Source organism: Fukomys damarensis, unplaced genomic scaffold, assembly GCF_012274545.1.
Source record: "Fukomys damarensis isolate Sample0158 unplaced genomic scaffold, DMR_v1.0_HiC HiC_scaffold_73739, whole genome shotgun sequence".
NCBI lineage: Eukaryota > Metazoa > Chordata > Mammalia > Rodentia > Bathyergidae > Fukomys > Fukomys damarensis.
In genome coordinates this window covers 1-22,109 of record NW_022974651.1, presented here as the reverse complement: position 1 = coordinate 22,109, position 22,109 = coordinate 1, and the positions used below count along the sequence as shown (strand labels likewise).

General features: G+C 34.7%; 1 protein-coding gene across 1 annotated transcript in view; it reads right to left on the bottom strand.

The window, feature by feature from the left end:
• Positions 1 to 21,944, bottom strand: part of LOC117285000 (disks large homolog 2-like) — a gene marked incomplete at its 5' end in the record, with an annotated part of 53,841 nt that extends 31,897 nt beyond the window's left edge. Inside the window, 3 exons of the mRNA XM_033760697.1 lie at positions 8,306 to 8,444; positions 10,954 to 11,098; positions 21,759 to 21,944. Coding sequence (XP_033616588.1) covers positions 8,306 to 8,444; positions 10,954 to 11,098; positions 21,759 to 21,944 — 470 coding nt within the window. The remainder of the gene's footprint in view (positions 1 to 8,305; positions 8,445 to 10,953; positions 11,099 to 21,758) is intronic.
• Positions 21,945 to 22,109: the final 165 nt, after the last annotated feature.

Sequence of the window (22,109 nt, the reverse complement as noted above, 5' to 3'; positions counted from 1 at the left end):
TATTTTTTTCTTTTCCCTTATGACCTTTCCCCTACCCTTCCCACTTTCCCTACACCTTTAGCCCCTTTCTTCCTATTTCACACGGTCAATTATCTCATTAGGATCTTGTGTACTATTATAGTTTTTCCCACCAGAGAAACTATTTGGTATTTACACATGTGTGACTTATTTATTTCACTTAGGATTATATCCTCAATATGTATCCATTTTTCTAAAATTATTTTTAATTATTTTAATTATTTTACCTAAAATTTCCCAGATAACTTTCCTTTTATTTTTAGTATATTTCTCTCTAGCAAAATGTATCTCTTTATCAGTACGTTTGTAGGCCATGATATTTACATTCCTTGTATGTAGTAGATAGATGTATAAAACACATCTTAATTCCCCTTTTCATACCCTTTCCCTCTTCTTCCTGCCTCCCTCCATCTCTCGATCCCTTTCCCATTTGAGAAAGATCGATTTCCCTATTTCCCATCACCTACTTTTATTTTGTTTTATTTATACTTGGCTTTTTCATATAAAAGAAACAATATGATATTTAAGCTTGAGTGACTGATTTATTTCACTTAACATTACGGTCTCAAGGTAACTCTATTTTCCTACAAATGCTTAAAGTTTATCCTTATTTATGGCATAGTAATATATCATTATGTAGAAATACATTTTCTTTGTCACTTCATCTGTTGGTGGATATATGAACTGCTTCTAAGATTTAGCTATTATGAATTGTATACACATGAATATACATTCATCACTGTGCTATGATGTCTGTAATTCTTTGGAAAGATACCCAGAAGGTGAATAGCTGGGTCAAATGGAATTTCTATTTTTAGTTTTAGTTTTTTGAGGAATATCCACACTGATTTCTATAGTGGTTGTACTAGTTTACATCCTCACCAAAAATGTAGAAGGGTTATTTTTTTCCTTATAGCCTTGCAAGCCCTTATTATTAGATTTCTTGATGATGTCCATTGTTTTTGGGGTAAGATGGAATATTAGTTATGCTTTAATTTGCATTTATTTAATGGCCAGTGATGCTAAGAATTTCTTCATGTATTTATTGGTCGTTTGTACTTCTATTAAGGATCTATTCCCTTCATTTGCCCATTTTTTGAGTCTTTTACTTTGAGGTATCTAGATTTTTTAGTTCTTTACATATTCTAGATTTCTTAATTACTTTCCTCATGGCTGAGACAAAATTCCCAATACCCAAAGTGAAAGGGAGAAAATTTTATTTCGGCTCACAGTTCATGGAGGCTTCAGTCCATAGTCAGTTGTCTCAAAGGCAGGGTGTCATGGCAACGGGGTACCGAAGAGGAGAAACAGTCCATGGGGTGGTACGGCAGGCAGCCGGCAGTAGAATAGCAAAGTAGAAAAGCTGCTTCTCTCCCTTCATATACCTTCCAGGCCACCTGCCTTTTGGCAGGTGTCACCCACACCCAGATGGGGTTTTAAAGGTAGCTGGATTATGGTGTGTGATGCTGGGACATCACACACCTTAATCCCAGCATCACACACCCTAACCCAGGTACCTTCAAAACTCCCCATGGGGCTTTGGTGGGAAATCTAGATACAAGGCGTAACACTAGATACTAGGCTTCTGTCTGGGAGATACAAAAGCTGGCAAGTATTTTTTTCAAATTCCAGGTTGTCCTTCCTTTCATTCTGTTTATTTCTTCTGGTCTGTAGAAGCTTTCAATTTGATATGATCCTATTTGTTGATTCTTGGTACTATTTCCTGTAAAATCAGGATTCTATTTGGAAAGTCCTTGACTATGCCTCTGACTTCACGAGTTTTATCTATTTTTTTCTTCCAGCAGGTTAAGGGTTTCCATTTTAACCATTAGTTCTTTGATCCATCTTGAGTAAGTTTAGTACACAGTAAAAGACATGGATCTAGACTTAATTTTCCACAGGTGGATAGCCAGTTTTCCCAACACCATTTATTAAAGAGGCTATCTTTCCTCCACTGTCAAAGATGAAATAGTTGAATTGGCTTGGGGTTGTTTTTGCATCCTGTTCTGTTCCACTGATCTTCCTGTCTGTTTTTTGTGTCAGTCATGACATTTTTATCACAGTAGCTTTGTAATATAACTTCATGTTAGGAATTGTGATACCTCCTGATTTGCTCATTACCCAAAATTGCTTTTGCTATGCATGGTTTCTTCTGGTCCCATAGGAATTTTGGAATTGTTTCCTCAAGTTCTGTTAAGAATGTTATTTTTTTTTCTCATTGAGTTTCTTGGTACATTTTAGGTATGCAGTGCAGTTACATTCATCATCAGGCTCTTGTACCTTTACATGACAGGTCTTGGTTTTCATTTTTTCCCCATACTCCTGCCCTCCTTTCACCCCTCCACCCTCCCCTATTTAAAAATCTTTATTTCCATTTTCTCATCTTTTTTTCTTTTCCCTTATTTCCTTTCCCCTACCCTTCCCACTTCCCCTATGCCTTTGGCTCTTTTCTTCCTATTACACATTGTCAATTATGCCATTAGGATCCTATTTACAATTATAGTTTTTCATACCAGAGAAACTATTTAGTATTCACACATGTGTAACTTATTTATTTCTCCTAGGAGTATAACCTCAATATGCATCCATTTTCCTATGAATGACTGTAATTTCTCATTCTTTATGGCTGAGTAATATTTCATTTTATTGAAAAACCACATCTTTATCCAGTCTCCAACTGATGGGCAAATGGACTGTTTCCAAGTTTTAGCTATTACAAACAGTGGCACTATAATCATGGCACTTTTTTTTCATTTCAACACTAATGGTTTGCTTGCCTTCTTAAGAGAACTCAGCCAGATGGTGAGAATGCATGGTTTTCACTTCTTCTGAATACTAGGGAAGTATTAATTGGCTAGGAACCATAGTTGTAGGTAATATGCAAAATGGACACTGTTCAGAGGTGATCCTTGATTGCCTGCAGTGTTTTATAATTGCTGCTTTCATATTCTAAATTAAAGATAACATTAACTTAGAGAACCAGAAAGAGGGACAGGGATTTACTTCAGTGGCCCTGCACCGGGCTCGAGTTTGGTCCCTGGAACAAAAAAACAAACAAACAAACAAACAAACAAAAAAACAAAAACAAAAAAAAACAAAAAAAAAGAAAGAAAGAAAAGAAAAACAAAGAATATTGAACACTGTATATTCATAAATATAAACTTTAATCTGACTTTTTGGGACTAGGAAAAACTAACAAATCTTTCTGGGCCTTATGGTCCTTGGCCATCAGATGGAAGAAGATTAGATTCCAGATTTATTTACAGCCCTTCCAATTCTATAATTCCTGAGCCAAAATCTATCTTGGCATCAGTATTTTCCAACAATTGAAAACCAGATATCTACATCACAATGAATACTAATTTACAGGGAACTCAGTAAGCATTTTAATAAGAGAAATTTATGAGAAATTTTTTCTGTACTTTCTTTAAATCAATGGAAAAATATCTCTTGAATAGAGAGGAAGAGATAAGCTATGTCATTAGAGCACTATTCTAATCAAAATTGCTTAAAACTTTTATGATATATCCATATGCCATAAAAATGTGAGTTTAAGTCAGACCAAAAGAGAAACACATCTTATAACAGAGTAATATATGATCTTGCACGCAAGTTGCCAATGTAATGTGGTTTTGTAGGTTGTTGGAAAGTTTTCATTTCAGAGAATAAAGGTAGAATCAAAAGTTGTAGGTAATATGTAAAGTGGACATCTTCACATGTGATTTTTTATTGCAGTGTTTTGTAATTATTACTTTCTTATTTCAGACCAAAACCAACAAACAAAAAAACAAACTAGGGAATAGAACATCATTTTAGAGATACAGAAATCTAGTGACCCCAGACCTATCACTAGAGACTCATTTTTTTTGATTTACTATTGCACGAAAATAAAAAGTAAACCTTAAAAGTAAGCTATTATATGACTTAGGATAATAAATTGATTTATATTGTCTACTACAAATGACAAACAATATTCACACGTATTATCATATTAAAAATCCTATAATTTCCCGAGGATATTAGAAGATCCTTTATTCAAAAGCTACAGACGAGAAAACCAAGACTGGCAGAAATAAAGGACTTGTTTAATCATATAGGTAGTAGGGCTGGGAATATAAGCTCAGTCTATTTTATTCAACATTTCTCCATGAAAAGAGGCTACATGAGATGAGTGGTGTGAGAGGACAGCACCTTTAAAGCTGGATACATCTGAATTTTAACTCTGATTCTGCTTCTTTCTATTATGATATGGGCAAATTCTAAACTTCTAAATTTTTCTTATGTGTAAAAATCAATAATAAGATATAGGGCAATGATATATATTAAAGTACTCAGTGTTACTGATGCACCGTAGTGACCTTTTTGTTTTTGCTACTCTGTATTTTTAATCTTACAGGTAGGTTTTTTTGAGAGAAAGCATAGGAATGTAAAGATAATTTAAGGGTAGGAATAACTTTATTTTATGAGCCTCACATTTCCAACTGTAACATTTGCTTTCATTTTATTTTGTTTCACATACTTTGGTGCTTGCAACAGCTATTCCCCTACTACAAATAACTTTTCTGATCTACTGACTCTGACCAATGCTTATACATTTTTGAAGTGCAGATGTAAGAGTCATCTCTTCTTTCAAACTTCTTTCAATTTCATAAACTGCTCGTGGGGCAACTATGCAAAATTTAAGCTCAATAAATATCCCTAAATGCCTCCTATGGGGCTAGGGAACTCGCTAGAGTGGCAAGACAGTATTTCACAGATGTAATCCAGTTTTGTTCATTTCTGTTCCCAGACTTTTGAATTTTATTCAGAAGACATTTGACATTTAAAAACTTAGGAATGACATAAAATTACTATCTTTTTATTTCCAAAGTAAAGGCATAATAGATAACTGGTATTGGCCACTTACTTTTTTTTTAGCAAAGAAAGGATATTTTGATCTCAGAATATATAATCTCAATATTTGGACGCACTCAATAAATTAGATTTTTTGAAAAACTTCATTAAGAAGCAGGGTCTGCATAACCAGGGAATGGGCACTGGATAATCCATTGGATTACATATGTTTTTGTTTCCATATAGTAGGTCTTATGTGCTATTACTCATTTTTGCATTTCTAGTGCAGTGCCCCTTGCTTAGGAGGAAATATTCAATTAATATTAGCAAATACTTCTGAGCCCTGTGGTAATGCCGACAGCACAGGCACATATGAGAGGACCAGCAATGGTCAGAGAGCATTCGAGGGGCACGTACATGTGTGAATTACTTTAATTTTCTTCACAATTTTACCAGGCAACCATCATTCAGAAGATTTTACACGGATTTATTTAGTGAGACCACCCTGTAGAAGAAGAGAAGGACCAGAAACAGGAAGGAAGAAAGTAGGGCACATTCACTGTAGACAGGAATTAATTATCTTCCCAGGATACCATCTAAGTAAGAACATTCCACGAGATCTCTGAATTGGATGAGGAACTGTGCTAACTCTAGATACATACACTAAATAAATAACATTCGTTCAGTTCTTATTATGGACCAGACAGTATTAATTATCTCCTTTAATCAGTATAACAACTTGTTGAAATAGATTCAATTGCTATTCTCTTGTGCAGATGAGGAAATTGAGGCTTGCAGAGATTAAATGATTTCACAGCCAGAGATAGAGGTAAGTCTCAGGACTGGTCTAGTTGTCTTGCGGGCACATTAAAACTCTCAAATCTTCTTCCAGATGCATTATTTCTCTGATAAATACAGTTTTATAGGACTTGATTTTCATTTTGAAAGTCAAGAGAAAATTTAAATATTTTTTTGTAGTCAGGATTTTAAAGCCATGGGGTAACTTATATTTAAAAACTGTATCATCAACTTCTTTGAATTTTTAATTCTACATACCTGTAATGGGAAAGAAAGGATTTCTCTCGGTTTTGGGGGAGGTTTAGAGACAGGTGAAACAGGTAACAAAGGGTTTTGATTATGAAGAAGCTTTAATAAACATTAATTTATTACAGAGCCTACTAAGATAAAATGAATTTTTCAAATTAAAATCATATCAAATATTAGCAACAGGGCGAGAGCAAATAGATCATTGCTCTGGTAGATAAACGTGCCTATATTTACACAATTATTTATAGAGCCGTGAGGATTATCTTTGCTGAAGCCCTCATTTTAATTGAAAACATAAAGATCAGACATTTCAGCATCAGAGGAAATTTATATTTGATTTACACCACAGATGCATATGTTCAGCCTCCAAACATTCCATTTCTTGGCTAAATATATAACAAGCTACTTCAGCAAACCTGATATTAGAAAATAAATGGAAAATGCTTAATCATTTAAAAAGATATAGCAAAGACCAGAAAGGCCAAAGAATGCACATGACCCAGCAGGAAGTTTACTTTTTCAAAGGCTGACAAATGGCTTCAATTAGAAAAGCAGGATATAGAACTCAAATAGTCCATCTTTATCATTTGTCAACACACAACATATACAGACATAAATGTGCATATCTATGTTTAATCTCAGTTTCGGTTAAAGTATTTTTCAAGGAGAAAATCAAATAGCAGAGCAATGTGTGAAATATGAACTCATTTTGTAAAATCAATGTCTAGCCTTACCCTTCTTTGAGTATGCATTTATGTAGACGTTTCTGGGCACAGAGAGGCTGTAACACAGCAGACTGTCGTGCTGGGTACCTCACATTAGGGCCCTTTGGAGGGAGATTTTTCTTCATCAACTTTGCATTTCTTTGCCAAATGTATTAAGTATATATTACTTTGAGTATAGTGTATATCACTTTGAAAACAAAAATCAATAAAAATATAAAGAAAAATATAAATTTCTTATTATTCATTTACCCATTCATTCATTAATGTGTCAATTACTCCATGTTTATTTAACCTTCATTTATTTATTCAAATTCATTTATTTATTAATTCATGTATTCATTTATTTCAATGAACTAAATTGGGGCTGGGGATTTGGTTCAGTGGTTCCGCCGCCTGCCTTGCAAGCACAAGGACCTGAATTTGATCACCAGTACCATAAAAAAAAAAAAAAACTCAATATAAATGAATTAAGTTGGTCTTCTTTGTTGACTGTCTGACCTGGCTTTTTCAGAGGACTGCTGGATAGATAAATTTGACTTTACTTTTGAGATTGGTAATGTCATTTTCTGCTCTTGTAATATGGCCCTATTCCACTTCGGAATTAACAGGGTGTATCAATTTCAAATCACTTGGAGTTAATTTTGATCTTTTCCTTCTCACCTACCATCTGCGGTCAGTTGCTTAAATTTAAAAATAATTTATTACAGTAAAATCCACACTGTCATTAATCCTCTTCCAAGTCTCCTCCCCAATTTAAATACATGTAACCCATTGTTCTTGCCACTATCTGAAGCAGTCCTGGAAGTTCTCTTTCTATTTCTAGAGTGTCTTTAACTCTCCTGTCCTTGCTTTCTTTGTGTCCTAAACTGATTCACAATGTTTACCTTTCATGGTCATTCAGAACTCGGAGAAGAGTAACCAGTCTCATAATTCCAGATCCACTGAAAAAGGTGGATGAGGACATGCTATAATGTTTTTATTTGACAGGAAATGCAATACATGGTTGATTAATGAGGGTGATAAAAATATGGTGTATGTTTAAAAATTTAAAAATGTATTAAAATAAAAGACATATTGCCAAGAATGATGGGATAAGTGTGTTCTAAGTGAGGTGGTATTTTGAGTATTTGGGAGGATAATGACAATGTGCTGTTTATTAAGATGTGACTGTACAAATTTGAGTACATTTTTGAGCACCCCTTGTATAGTTAGTGCACTACAGAGAGGATGAACTGCATGTGGCCATTGGTAGTAAGAACATAGAATTTTGAATACAAACAGCAGAGTTTCAGTCCTCACTTCACCTAAGTGGATGGTTCCTATTGGTACGTTATATCCTTCCTTTAGAACCTCAACAATATCTTCTCTCCTCAAGTAACCATATGTGTTTGACAGTACAGCTAGAAAGCTCAAATGGGATCAGATATGGAAAGTCTAAAATCACCAGTTAATGGATAAGTATATATTCAAATTTCCTAAAGAATTTTTATTTTACCTTCTAATAGAGGACAATAACATATATTTACAAATGTTTGCAGATTTCCACTCGAGGTAAGACTATAATAAATTTGAATGACACTCAGAAGCTTTAGTAATTCCCCAAGACAACAATTGACATGTTAGGCAAATGTGACCTTTACTGTAATCATATCAAACCCGATTAACCAACAAGCATAGCTGACCTGGTGTAGTCATCTTCAACAAGCCTGTGCTTTGGAATTGGCGAGTACCTTCCCGGAGAGATAGGCGGCAGGGAGGTTTTGTATTCTAAAGTGCCATTGTTGCCAGAGAGTAGATGGTTTTCCATTGGTGGAGAATAAGCTACCAGATGGGGAAAAAAATAAAGAAATGAAATGAAACCTGTTATGTGGGCGATTCAACATTGTCATGCTGTACTTCAGAGGACAGGTTAAAAATAGAATGGCTTTGCGACATGCCAAGGATTTTCTTGTTCTCCAGGAAGTGGGAGTTGGTGTTTGTTTATATTTCATATATATATACATGGTGACCTTTAGGATACGAAATCTGTAATAAAGCCATTTAGTATACTTAGGTGAACAGAAGAATTGGAGGACAGACCTAGCACATAGGTCTTCAGAATGATGATTAATTTTCTACTGAAAATTGCAGAGCTCACATTCTTTGTACATAATTCTTCAATCGTCAACAGTAAAAGCCTCCTGAGGAATAAGTTCTGATACAAGACTCTCTCCCAAACTACACCATATTATCATCACAGAAAAAGCTGCCTTTTCTTTCTATTCGGCCTCCTTAATTCATCACCTTTTTAAGCAATGGAACACACTAGCTTACTGGTCTCCTGGCTTCACTCTCTCCTCAGATTCACTTGATACATTATAAATGAAGCCCTCATGAAATCCAGGTTTTTTTGTTTTGTTGTTGTTGTTATTTTTTGGTACAGGGTCTCACTATGTAGTTGAGCCTGACCTGGAACTCACTTTGTAGCCCAGGTTGGTCTCGAACTCACAATGATCCTCGTGCCTCAGCCTCCCAAGTGCTGGGATTACAGGCATGCACCATCAGGCCCAGCCTGAAATCCAGGTTTACTCATGTTGTTCTCTTATTTAAACATTCTCCCTTTACTACCTTTTATTGACTATAGTATAAACTCCTTCATCATTCTTCCAAAATTGATCTATTTCAATTCTCCCTTACTCATATCCTGTATCCTCAAACAAAACCAATATCTCTACCTTTGTTCCACTGAAATTATCTACAATTTATTTCTCCTTCCCTATCTCAAATGTTGTAATTGCACAACTCTTCAAAACACACATCAAATGGTACCCTCTGCATGAAGACTTTTCTAGCATACCCAGGTAGAGATTCATCTCTCTCCTTTGTGTCCCTAAAGGAAATGTATTTTTTACCTCTCCTATTGCATATACACCACTTATTCTACCAAATATTGTGGCTCTTTATGTATCTTATTCTACCAAATATTGCAGCTGTGTATGATTTGAATTAGCTTACTTTTCAACCAAGCTCCTAGAAAAAAGTGCATGATGGTATCCTCTCTACATCTCACAACATTACCTTTCAAGGCATCACATATATATTAATATGCTCAACACATCTTGAACTGAATAGAAAGTTTTGTTTGCTAACTTTTCTCTCTTTGACATTGACCTTGTAGGCCCTTCATGAGATGACTCACAGACTCTTAGCATTGATTCTTCTAAATTTGTCCAGTTTGCAAAAATAATCTGAAAGCTAAAATTCCTTCCTATCGTAAGGTAAGACTAGTTCCAGATTGCTGTCTGCGGGGTGTGTGTGTGTGTGTGTGTGTGTGTGTGTTGTTTGATTGATTTGGGTGACAAGTAATTTTAAAATCACTATCAAGAAAGGCAATAGCTAATGTAATGGCAGGTAACAAAATTATTCTACCCTTAAATGTTTCTGAAGAGAAACATTTAAATCTAAGAGAGGTTAAACACTTTGCTTTAGATTGCAGTACTAATTAGTAGCAGGTCCTGATGATATTCTGAGCTCCTAGACTCACAACGAAACTCATAATTTCAAAATGAGTGAGCTTACTTATGTCAACAATCTATTAAATTTACATATAAAGTGAGTAGTTTTTAAATTTAGTGCCCAAAGACAAAACCTTAGAAAAATTTCTTGTTGACCTCTTAGCAGGATAGAAAATATGGGGCCACATTTTATGATAGTGACTATATTCATTCTGGATTTTGTGAGGACCCCAGCACAGCAGCTAATCTTTGTTGTTGATTCAGAACTCTCTTCCTAAGTCCACCTCTACTGTCAGAGCATCTGATTATTTTTTCTTGCTTTCCAGTAATGTAGCAAATTCAGGTAAAGGTAAAAGCGATGATGATAACTAGGGATCACAAGTTTATTGCTCAGTATAAGATCCCCTTCCTAGGAATAAGCACAGAGCTAGCTATGGTTTATTTTGCTAGCATCTCTTTTCCATTCTGTTACTCTATAGATCTGAATTAGGAAGAGAAAATACTGTGGCATAAGAATGATCATGTATTGGAGCTTGAGAAATAGTCTTTTGGAATGTGCTGCTCCTACATAACTGCAACTATGCTATGCACAATCTGTATCATTAAACCATTAAACAGTAGTGGACCTGCCAACTCACTGAGGTTGCCAGCTTCAAAACACCCAGTAAGATGCTATAGAACAACATGGGAATGAAGTGTGGAGTATTCTTTGAAGTATTTCCAGAAGCCACACAGGAGTGAAGGCGTAACTAGAGAACTTCAAAAATTATTTTGTAGAATTCCAATTTTGGCCATGTTGCACGCTGCTGAAAGATGACATTAAGTGTGGTACTTACAGTGAGTGATATCGGGTGGACCATAAGGATCAGTCATATAAATGGTAGTGGGTTTGCCAACTTTTAGATAAACTACATCAGACGTGTTCTTCAATATTGCTACTGCCTCTTCATGTGTTACTTCTTCTAAACTGTAGTTGTTTACCTGAAAGGAGACAAATTATTAGAGAGAAACCTATGCAGCTGAAGAGAAACTTCAAACAGTAAGGTATCTGGAATTATGATATTATTTGAAGATAACAATGAAAAAATTAGTTAAGTATTTATATCATACTTGGACAGAACAGATGGATTAAGCATTAGCCACTACAGATAAAGTGGTCACTGATGCTATTTTATTTATTTGTTTTTGTACCAGGGATTGAATTCGGGACCTTGCACTTTCAAGGGAGGCAGTGGAACCACTGAGCTAAATCCCTGGCCCTTTGATGTCATTTTAAAACATTGTGTCTGCTTTTTGTATGAAGAACTGACATGTTATAATGAAAATAGAGTAGTATCTGTAGGGAAAAAACAGGTCAAATGTCTTATGCTATAGTTTCGTTGATTGAAAAAAGTGATACATGTTACTTGAAGAAAATAGAAAAAAGATTAAAGAAAATAAAAAATCATTCATAATATTTTGAACTTAAATATATTTATTTAAGCTGCTATGACCATATTATATACATGTTATACAAAGGTTTCTTTTGGAACCTACTTTTTAAATATAGAGTGATTATTCACCCATAACTTTAATATTATTCAAAGTGTGATTTCTGTTTTCCACAGAGCATTTACTACATGGCTATGACAACAATTTAATTAATCTCTTACTATGTATATTTAGTTTTTTTTCTAATTTAGTGCTAAATAAACAATGTTACAACAAATGTGTGATAATCATAATCACAGCAGGCACTTCTAGAGCTATACTAAATGTTAAGTCCTGCTTGATGAGGTGGTACAGGCCTATAATCTCAGCAGCACTCCGAGAATCAGAGACAGGACAGTCACAAATTCAAGCCCAGCCTGTGCCCATTAACAACTTAGTGAAATCTTGACTTAAATTACAGCATTTTTAAAACTGGCTGGGAATATAGCTCACTGTGAAGGTGCTGAGTTCAACCCCTGGTACTGCTAAAAAAAGTCAGGCACTATTCTAAACTATCTTACATATATTAATAGCGTTAAACCTCACAATAGCCTATGAGATAGCTACTAATATTCATTTTACAGGTGAGAGAAGTGTATATCCAAGAGGCTAAGAAACTTGCCCAAAGAACTGAGCTAGTTCTAAACTGAACTAGTGTTAAAGGCAAAATTTAAAAGCAGAAAGGTTGGCTCTAGAAACCATGCTCTTAATCCTCATCTATACAGCTTCTTCCAGATAAGCAAGGTCCTTGCTCCTGCAAAACCTACATCCTAACAGGACACAGTTGTTTGTGAGATGAGTTAATAAGTAAACTGACTCATGCCAAAAGGGACCATGTAGAGGGACTACAAGTATGGCATGCATAACTACATTATTACAGTCCTTAATAGGGAGAAATAAAAATAATAGAACTCACATTTAACTTAATATACTCTGTTATGTACTTGGGGGAGTGCTGTCATGTATCTTTCATAAACCATATAATTTATCTTCTCTATAGACCCGTGAGGTGGACACTAATAATTAGGTCCACTTTATGGCTGAGGAATACTGATGCTTAAAGCGTTGATCTTAAAGATGTCACACAACCTTCAACTGGCACAGCATAAACTGGATCACAGGCTGCCTGAAAGGTGAAAATGTGACTTTTCTTGAATTCACTCATTTTAAATCTAGGGATAACATCATCTTTTCTTTCTACCTTTATGAGAACAGGGTCTCCTTCAAAGTTTACATGTAAAAGTAACATAAATTCCAAAGTATAGTAAAAGCCTAAGTAAACATTATACTTCTTGCTTGCACAGAATATTACATCACCCTAAAAACTGACACAGGCAAAGGAAGAAAGAAAGAAATCAAGAACGAAAGAAAGAAAGAAAAATATCAGTTTAATGTATCTCACTATCCTTTCAAAGCCTTCCGTATATATTTGATTAATCAATTATTTAAGGTAGTACAGTTGTACCTTAAAAATGACAGTTTATAAGCAAAGATCATTTAAAATAGTTTAAAATACTTAAGGAAGTGGAGTGTTTTCTCTCATAAACTGATTATTTAGGGAAGCTCTGGAAGCTGTAACCATGGCCCCAGAAACATTTACACTGACAAAAAGAGAAGAGAAACAGAATATGGTGGCACAACATTAAAGGGGATCCTAATGAGATAATTGACCATGTGAAATAGGAAGAAACGTGCTAAAGGTGTAGGGAAAGTGGGAAGGGTAGGGGAAAGGTAATAGGGGAAAAGAAAAATCAATGAGAAAATGAGAAAATGGAAATAAAATGCTTGTAATTGGGGATGGGGGGTGAGGGGAGGGCAGGGACAAGGGGAAAAATGAGAACCAAGACCTGTCATGTAAAGGTACAAGATCCCAATGATGAATGTAACTGTACTGTATACCTAAAATGTACCAATAAACTCAATGACAGAAAAAAATGGGGATGCCAAGCCAACAGAAAAAGACCCTAACAGCTAGAAAGATTAAATTACAAGTGACACTAAAGCTCTGTTTCTGAATGGGTTCATTGTCTGTCTTTCTAGGGAGTAGAAAGTAGGCAGCTCATCAGATTATTTGAGAAAGAGATAGGATCAGGGCTTAATAAATTGCACCTTTTGCCATTTTTAATGTAGGCAGGAAAACAATGAAGAAAATGTAAACTTTCAGGGTATTTTCAGAGAGAGACTTTGTTAAGAGACTGGCTAAGAAAAATGTGAGACCAGAATGTAGACATTAATGAAAGGGCAAAGGTGAGAAGTAGGAAGAGAGGATACAGAGCAAATAATAGTGACATTTATTGGTAATTCAGAGGTCTTTATTTGGTGACTGAAGAGTTAAGACGTTTACAAAGGTTTTAGTCACGGGGCAGGTAGTACTATGATCTTGGCAACAGAACATAGTATTTAAGAGCACACGCTTTTGTTTCATGCAGACTGACATTTGGACCTTGACCATGGTGCTTCTTTGCTCTGCGACCTTGGGGATCCTAGGTAACCTTCTAAGCCTCAGTTATGATATTTATAAAATAGGAAAGACAGTAGTCACTGCCTGAATGGGTTGATTTACATAAGTTAGCCTGCATAAGGTGGCAAGCACATTAAAGTATTTATTAATATTAGTTCTCATCACTATAACTATCACCCATCTCTCTTCTCAGGAAACAGGATTTCTTGGTGAAAAATTTTTGCTGATCATTTTCCTGTAAACATCTGTGAACTGATGAGTTTAATTAGGATATTGCTGATGAGGCTTCTGTGTGGTCTTTTAAAAATCAGAATAGTACACGATCTGGACCAAAAAGTGCTCTTTTGTGCTAGTCTTCAAAATTTTTTTACAGAAGTAGGTTTGTTTGGGTTAATTATGTGTGGGCATTGTACTATGAACTCTCAAGATAAAGGGCCTACAGCTGGAGATGGTTGTGTGCAGAGAGAAGGGACATTACACTGATTGGCTAGTTGGTCTTGTCTTTGTTTTTCATTGTCTTTCTTTTTTTTTAAATTCTGCATCAAGTATCTGCCTACAATTGTGAACACTGAACAAACCCTTACTTTCAGGGAAAAACGATGTGCATTTGAGTGAAGTATTCTCTGTGGGTGCATTTCCCGGCAGAAGATATATATGTAAAGCCTGGCCATATATCTGTAATAGAAAAGACGACTGAGGCCAAGAAAGAGGCTGGAGGTGAGATGACTCATTCTTTTAAACTGAAAAGGGAGCATGGAATTCGTACACCACACAAAGAAGGGCAAAACAGCGGGAGAAAGAGGTTCCAGGAGATTTGCAAGAAGGGGATCTGGGCAATCTTGGGCACGTTCAAATGAGTGTAAGCAAACATGTATATGATAATACGAAGGTGGGAGGCGTGGAGAAGGCAAGGCAGGCACTGAAGAGAAGTGGGCAGTGTGTAGATAGTGAAGTACTCGACCTTTTCACTGGTTTCCAGGGTGTCAGTGTAGTGGAGCAAACTGGGTGACGATTAGGGATACTGAGGTTACCGAAGACACAGCACAGGAAATATGGAACTCTAGGTACACTGGGAATAAAATCATAAATGCTTACGTTAACTTTTAAAATGGAGTAAAAGAGGTTGGTATTTGGATTGTAAAATAAATCTAAAAGGGATGAATCCCATGTAGAAATTCCAGTGATGTGAGAATAAGCATAAATCAAAACCAAAAATCTCTGCAGAACATCAGAATGAATTGTTATGAATAATAAAATGTATTTTATAAATAATCAGTAGGAAACATGTTGATAATGGCTTTCTTTGGATTATCAGTATTTTCTTTTAATCTTTTCAGCAATAAGCATGCATTATCTACGATTCGAGCAAAATTAATTTTATTTGAACAAGAATAGAAGTTTAAATAAGGAAGAATAGAAACTACAGTGGCCTAATTATGAGAGATGATCTCACCAGGAACAAAAATCAGAGTGAGAAAGAAGGTAGTTAACTTCCACACACGGTAAATAAATTTAAATTTATTGGAATCAATAGTCACATGTTAAGATTCAGTGTTTCTAGAAAAGAATATAACTTATAATATGGTGAGAGTAATTTTGAATCTAGACTCAGATCTGGTTTAGGTTCTTAGTTTCATAATTTTGAAATCAGTTAAAATATTTTCTATGAAATGGAGATCATACTGTCTTTCTTTGTTGATTTATTTGTTTTTATGAGAAAGAAATGATAACATGAACTTGAAAATCTCTCTATGATATAAAGCAGTTTGCATCTAGAAATGAAACAATCATAATCATATTGAGCTACTGTTGATCCTCTTGCTAGAAATAATTTCTTCTGATTTAGGGCTTTTCTGTGAAAATTGTCACCCTCTTTCTTCTAAAACACGTACTCTGGCAGTGCTGCTTCCTTCCTCCAGGTTGACCTTCTCAAGGGCAGGGACGAGCTTGCATTCACTTTTGCATTTCCCCCAATGTGTTGTAAATATCTGGCACTTAATAAATGTTGAAATAGCCAAATAAGTTTGAAAATAATGATGTGCCAAACCAAAGGAAAAGCAATCAAAATCCCGCATTTTATAGAAAGAATGAGGCATCTGTTTTGTTTTATATTTGTGTTGAGTCAGAGAAGCAAGGAACAGGATTGAATATCATTCAATCAACAACACACATTTATTGAATTCTCACTCTGTGCCAGGCATAGGATAGAAGGAGAAGAAGCTGGTACAGAAGTGAACACAGGGTTCTGTCAGTTTATAAGATACAGTCAAAGCTCTAATAGCACACTTTTTTGCAATTAATCTTTAATGCATTTCTTAAGCTTTTATCTGCAATAAAGAGGGAGAACAAGCTAGAATATTCTGCTTGATTGAAGCTTCTTTCATAGCAGTGGTTACCAAAATGGACATCATAATATGAATCCCACAGCAACCCACTGCGTACAGGAAGAAAAAAATGTGAGCTCCTATTAACTATTATTATATTGATCTTTCTATATTGCAAGTATGTTTTAAAATGTAAATAATATATTAATATGGTATATACTAATAATATTCACATTTTAAAATTCACACAAATATGTATGCATGTGTTTTACTAACGAATGCATTATTAAAAGATTTTTTAAAAAAGATGCAATATTTATAGGGCAAATTGCAGAGGCAGGATTATTATACTGAGTATAAGAAGTCAATAAAAAGTCACCAAGAGAAGGTTTTTTTTTGGGGGGGCGGTACCAGGGATTGAACTTGGGTACTTGGTTTTTATCTAAAGTTAGTACAACTAATGAATGTCCTTTAAAGTCCTATTTCTCATTCAGATAATTTCTATACATTTGAACTATCTTCAATATGATTTTATTACTGATGTTTGAATAAAACCAAGCAATTTTATAAACTACCAAAAATAATATTGAGACTAATGCTTATTCAAAATACTGCATAGTTTCTTATTACCTAAATCCATTTGATGACCTCACCAGAAGATATTAATTTTGGAATAAAATTAAGAGATGTTATACACAGCACATCCTAGAGTACGTTCCACTAAACACTAGTTGCAGGTGTTTTATAACCAAAGTAATATTTTATGTAAAGAATTTCATGAGTAAGTTTGAAGATTTTAGTACTAATTCAAATGTTTGTTGACTGCAGGAATTACAGAGCTTCTAATATGCTGAAGCTCACTGAAAAAAACAAGAGGGTGAGATGCAGGTGCAGAATTTCTCAAACTTGTTTGGCAGCAAAGCCTTTAATGTAACATAGGAATGTGACTAATATTTCATAACATTCTTTAGGAAATACTGGTCTAAGGCAGTGCTACCATAGTACAGAGGCCAAAAAAGAGGACACACACTCTTTGCCTAAGGTATTTTGGTGGAATCAACGTAGCTGCCTGTGACAGAAGTTGCTCTTCCATGTCTAAATCCAACAATCATTCCATTTGACTTCCATACCTTTGTTAGCTTTTCCTTCATCTACTACCACCCTTTAAAGAACAAAAACCTGGGCCCATCCTCTGTAATAGATGTAAAGTCCTCCCACGGACAAGTGTTTCTTCAAATGTCAGATAAGAGAAAAAAAGTATAAGATTTTAAACCTTAAATTATAACGTGACAAGGATCTCGATGACGAATTCCCTGCAGAAAAGACAAATGATCCTGGATTCCGTTTCTGGAATTATACAGTAAAAGGTGAAGGTGATCATATTTCTATAATATATTTGGCTCTATGTATCACTTTGGAAGGGCTTAATAAAAAGCAATGCATGGAAACATATGATAGAATTTGAAAATGTTCCATGCCATTAACTCTTGACCATTTATTCCATGAAATTCAAGGCCAAAAGATAATCTAATTGGTCCAGGATTATAACACTAAGGTATTGGTATCATCCACAAAGATCAGAAGTCTCTGTTATTCCACAAAACAGTGCCAAGTAGCAAGAAAAAAAATTTTGAGAAAAAAGAACATAAAGCATGTATTTGGATAACCCATGAAATGTAGGCATGTTCCTATATTACAGATAACTCATTTGAAATGGGAAGAGGCTTATTGCAAAGGTAACAGGATCATTTTTCCTTATAGTAGAATAAATTCAGTAGTCGCTGTTATAAAATTGCCTGGGGTTTTAAATGTGGAAATAAGATTATAAGGAATCCAAAGGAATTTTATGTGTAATCCATGTATAGAAGAAAAATGAATGTGTGGTAAAATTTACTATCAAATGAGATAAAATGTGTAAATCATTTTGAAAACTGAAAAGTGGAGAATTGGCAATATAAAACTCATACCTGTGTGGAAGAGGAATTAGTCCCTGCTTTTTGGTTTTAAGGAACAAATTTTGAATAAAGGGAGAAATTTTTAGGGAAATATATTTCAACATGATTTTACTGATGATTGGTACCTAATAGAGACCTTTGAAGAAGAATTAAGGTCTTCATTTTTAGAAGGGCTATATTAGAAGTAAAGTACTACTTCATGTGTTTGCTTTTCTAAAGGATTCTAATGTTCCAAATGACAATTTGAATCAGATGACATTTAAAATGACACTTCATCTAGGATTCATAAAGCCCGAGAGTTTATTCTCAGAACCACCTAAGAAGAAAAAATGAGATACTTTTCGATTCTAAGACATAAGAAGTTATTAGAGAAAAAGAGCATGAGTCAGGTGGTGCCCAAATGACAGGAATTTTATTTGAGAAACTGAAAAGGTTATTACTAAGATTCCAAAAGGAAAAAAAAAAGTGTGTTCGCACTGCATGGGAGATTCTGGGAGATTTTTCTGAATTACAGGTATTCATCCACAAAAGTCTAAGAAAATTAACAAAGTTTAATTTTAAACAGTTTCCTTATGGAACTCTGAATAATATATGGGAGATTTTTTTCTTAAGAAGTGAAAGAAGTGGAGCAAATTGCTTTAGAAAGAATAGCATATTTAGAGAAAAATACTCAGAGTTTGGTACAGCTGGTAAATCATAGGCTCTAAGTCATTTGTACTTCCTTTGGGGGAGGAGAGTAGAAGCGGAGGAAGAAAAAGAGTTATAAATGTAGGGTAAAGGAAAGAGGAGGTGGAAAAGAAAAACAAAAGAGTATCAATAAATATTTTGGGGCTGAAGCAAAATAATTGGTCTTTTAGGGTGGCTCTACTGATTTTTTTCTTTATTCTTTTTCACAAAGGGTTATTTTTCTTTCAGAATATTTTAAAGCAAGCCATTTTCTTTTATTTCCAGATTCAGCTTGCCAGTTACCTTGGAAGTACTAATTATGTTTTCCTCACATAAGAGAGGAGAGACTTATTATTGCTGAAGGTTCACTTAAAAAAAAAACATGGCTTAAAACTCAAAACACTTTAAAAAAAAAACATGGCTTAAAACTCAAAACACTTAAGAATTGTGTCACAGCTATTTTTGAAATCATTATATCTTCAATGAGTTTCAAGCTCATTGTAATGGAAAAATAGCATGGTGCCTGGAAAACCCTTTGACAGAGTTATTTGGATGAAGTTTTAGTTTTTTCTTAAGAATTTGAAAATAAAGCTAGAAATATAAACAGAACTTCAAAAATCATCCATATTATCTAGTACAAATGTACAGTATCAGCAATTGAAACACCAACAGACTTGTCTACAACCAATATCTGACAAAACAATAAATTAAAGGTGAATCCAGTCACTGTCTGCCATTACTGGAAACTATCCTCTTCATTTTCAAGTTAAGCACTATGTAAAAGATGGTTATTATGATTTATTTTACTTCCAAACACACATTTCAGGTAATGAAGTTTATAGTCTAAATAATACACCCCAACAACAATTTTTAGACCTTAGAAGATATATCATCAAAAGAACCAACTTTTATATCGAAAGCAAAGAAGCAGACAAAAAAAAATGTTTCAGAATCTCATGAAAATGAAAATGGTAGTGATTCCAGGTTGTAAAGAAGCTCGAAATTCTTGAAACTCTGAAGAAAGTCATTTTTTTAGGGCATATTTTGATCCTCCAGAGTTTCTTCCTCTATAGTGGCTATTGCTGAGGACATGGTAGGCAGATTATATACAGTTTTTAATGGAGTTGATGAATAACTGAATAATGGATAAAGGAAAGAAGGAAGGAATTGAATGAAAAATTCAAGGAAAGTAATTTAAACACTGTTCACAGGAAGTAGTATTGTGCAGTAGTGACAGGCATGGATACAAACCAGATTTCCTGAGTTGGAAATCCAGTTCTTTCCATTATTAATTATGAGACCATGGACACATTAATAAATTCCTCTATGCTTCCATTGCCTTTTGTTTATATAAAATGTCCAGTTGTTAGAAATATATATGCTACAGTACAAAAAGTACTTTAGTATACAGAACGTAGCAAATACTAAATAAATGTTAACTACCAAGTTTATTATAAAAATCTTATGCACATAATTTAATTTGAAGGTTATCAACAACTACAAAATAAGACTGCTGGTATTAAAGCAAGCACTCCAGAGCCCAGAGAAAAGGGCATCATGAAAATAAACTTTTGGATTTAACCTTCAAAATTTGTACACATCATGAAAATTGCTTTCTTGTTGAATTGGTACAGATCAGTAGTCCCCAAACACTTTCCTTGAAAGCACTGGAGATAATGGTTCCTTACAGACATAAATGAAAAGTCCCTGTTTTACAAAGGCAGACATGTTACTAGATATGCTCATCTTACTTGGTCATCTCCTATGAATTTTTAATATTTGATTATTATCCTGTAGATTTACTATATAATAGTCAATGGAGATAAAACAGTTATATCAGTGTAGTGTCAATGCTTTCCTATTTATAATTACTTGAATTTTGCTTTAGCTTTTTTATGCAATCCATAGCTCAGAATGAGTTAGTATCAGCCATTACCCAGGACTCCTGAAACTTGTAGGCAGCTGGCAAACCCAATACTATAGCTGCAATCCAATCTGAGAGAAAGAAATCCATTTATACAAGTGGCAGAAGCCACACAGGGAGGGACTATGACTACTGCAGCTATGTCCCTAGTTGAAAAAATAACTATGGACACATTCATATTAGTAAACCAGATAATGCTGTACCTCTTGTTATGTAAATTCCCTTTTCTTGTAGTCTGAAGTAGCCATTGCTATCACTAATAGGAGACGACTGGAGAATAACATCTAATCTCTATGCCATGCGTGTACAAAAAAATTGGTGCAAATTTCAATTTCTGCTTGAAAAACATCAACAAATCAGACACAACCATACTTTTGAGCTGTCTTTTGCTGAAATCTGCTCTGCCTTTTAATTTTTGTATATAGCCAATGCCCTGACATCAACTTCATATGCTGAGGTTCTAAATGTCATTGTACTTGGAGGTAGGGCCTTTAGGAGGTAATAAAGATAAAATGAATTAAAGGTTGGGGTCTCATGTGATGGTACTGGTGGCCCAATAACAGGAAAAGAGGATCTTTCTGTCAGCATGAGCTTTTAGGAAAAGCCAGGTGAGGATGAAGTCAGAAGGTAGCCATCTGCAAGCCAGGAAGTCATTCCTCAAAGAAACCTAATACACTACACCCTTCAAAGTCCCAGCCTTCAGAATTGTAAGAAAATAAAGTTTTCTTGTTTCAGCCACATAGTCTATGGTGTGTAATGGAAGTCTGAGCAAACTAAGTCATACCCTTGGAAATAAGAGTTTTATAAATACACATGCAGTCGTGCTTGGGGTCACACTCACCATTAGCAGTCTGTCTCCTACTTGCAACCTTCCATCTTTTTGTGCAGCTCCACCATCTATAATTTTTGTTACATAAATGCTGTTGTCTCCAGGAATGTGCTGGTTGCCTACACCTCCTGCAATACTGAATCCTAGACCTATGGAAAAGGAACAGAAAAGGGAAAAACAAGCACAATTAGTCACATTTTAACAGGTGTTTTTCCAAATCTATCTTCAATTTATTGCGACAGCAATAAATAACAATAGGGATTCTATGTAAATTGATTTTGTCCTTTAAATATTTGAAGCCTTATTGATTTTTCAATGGAAGCAAAGATCTTTTTGTCAATTCCACATAAACATTAGTTTGTT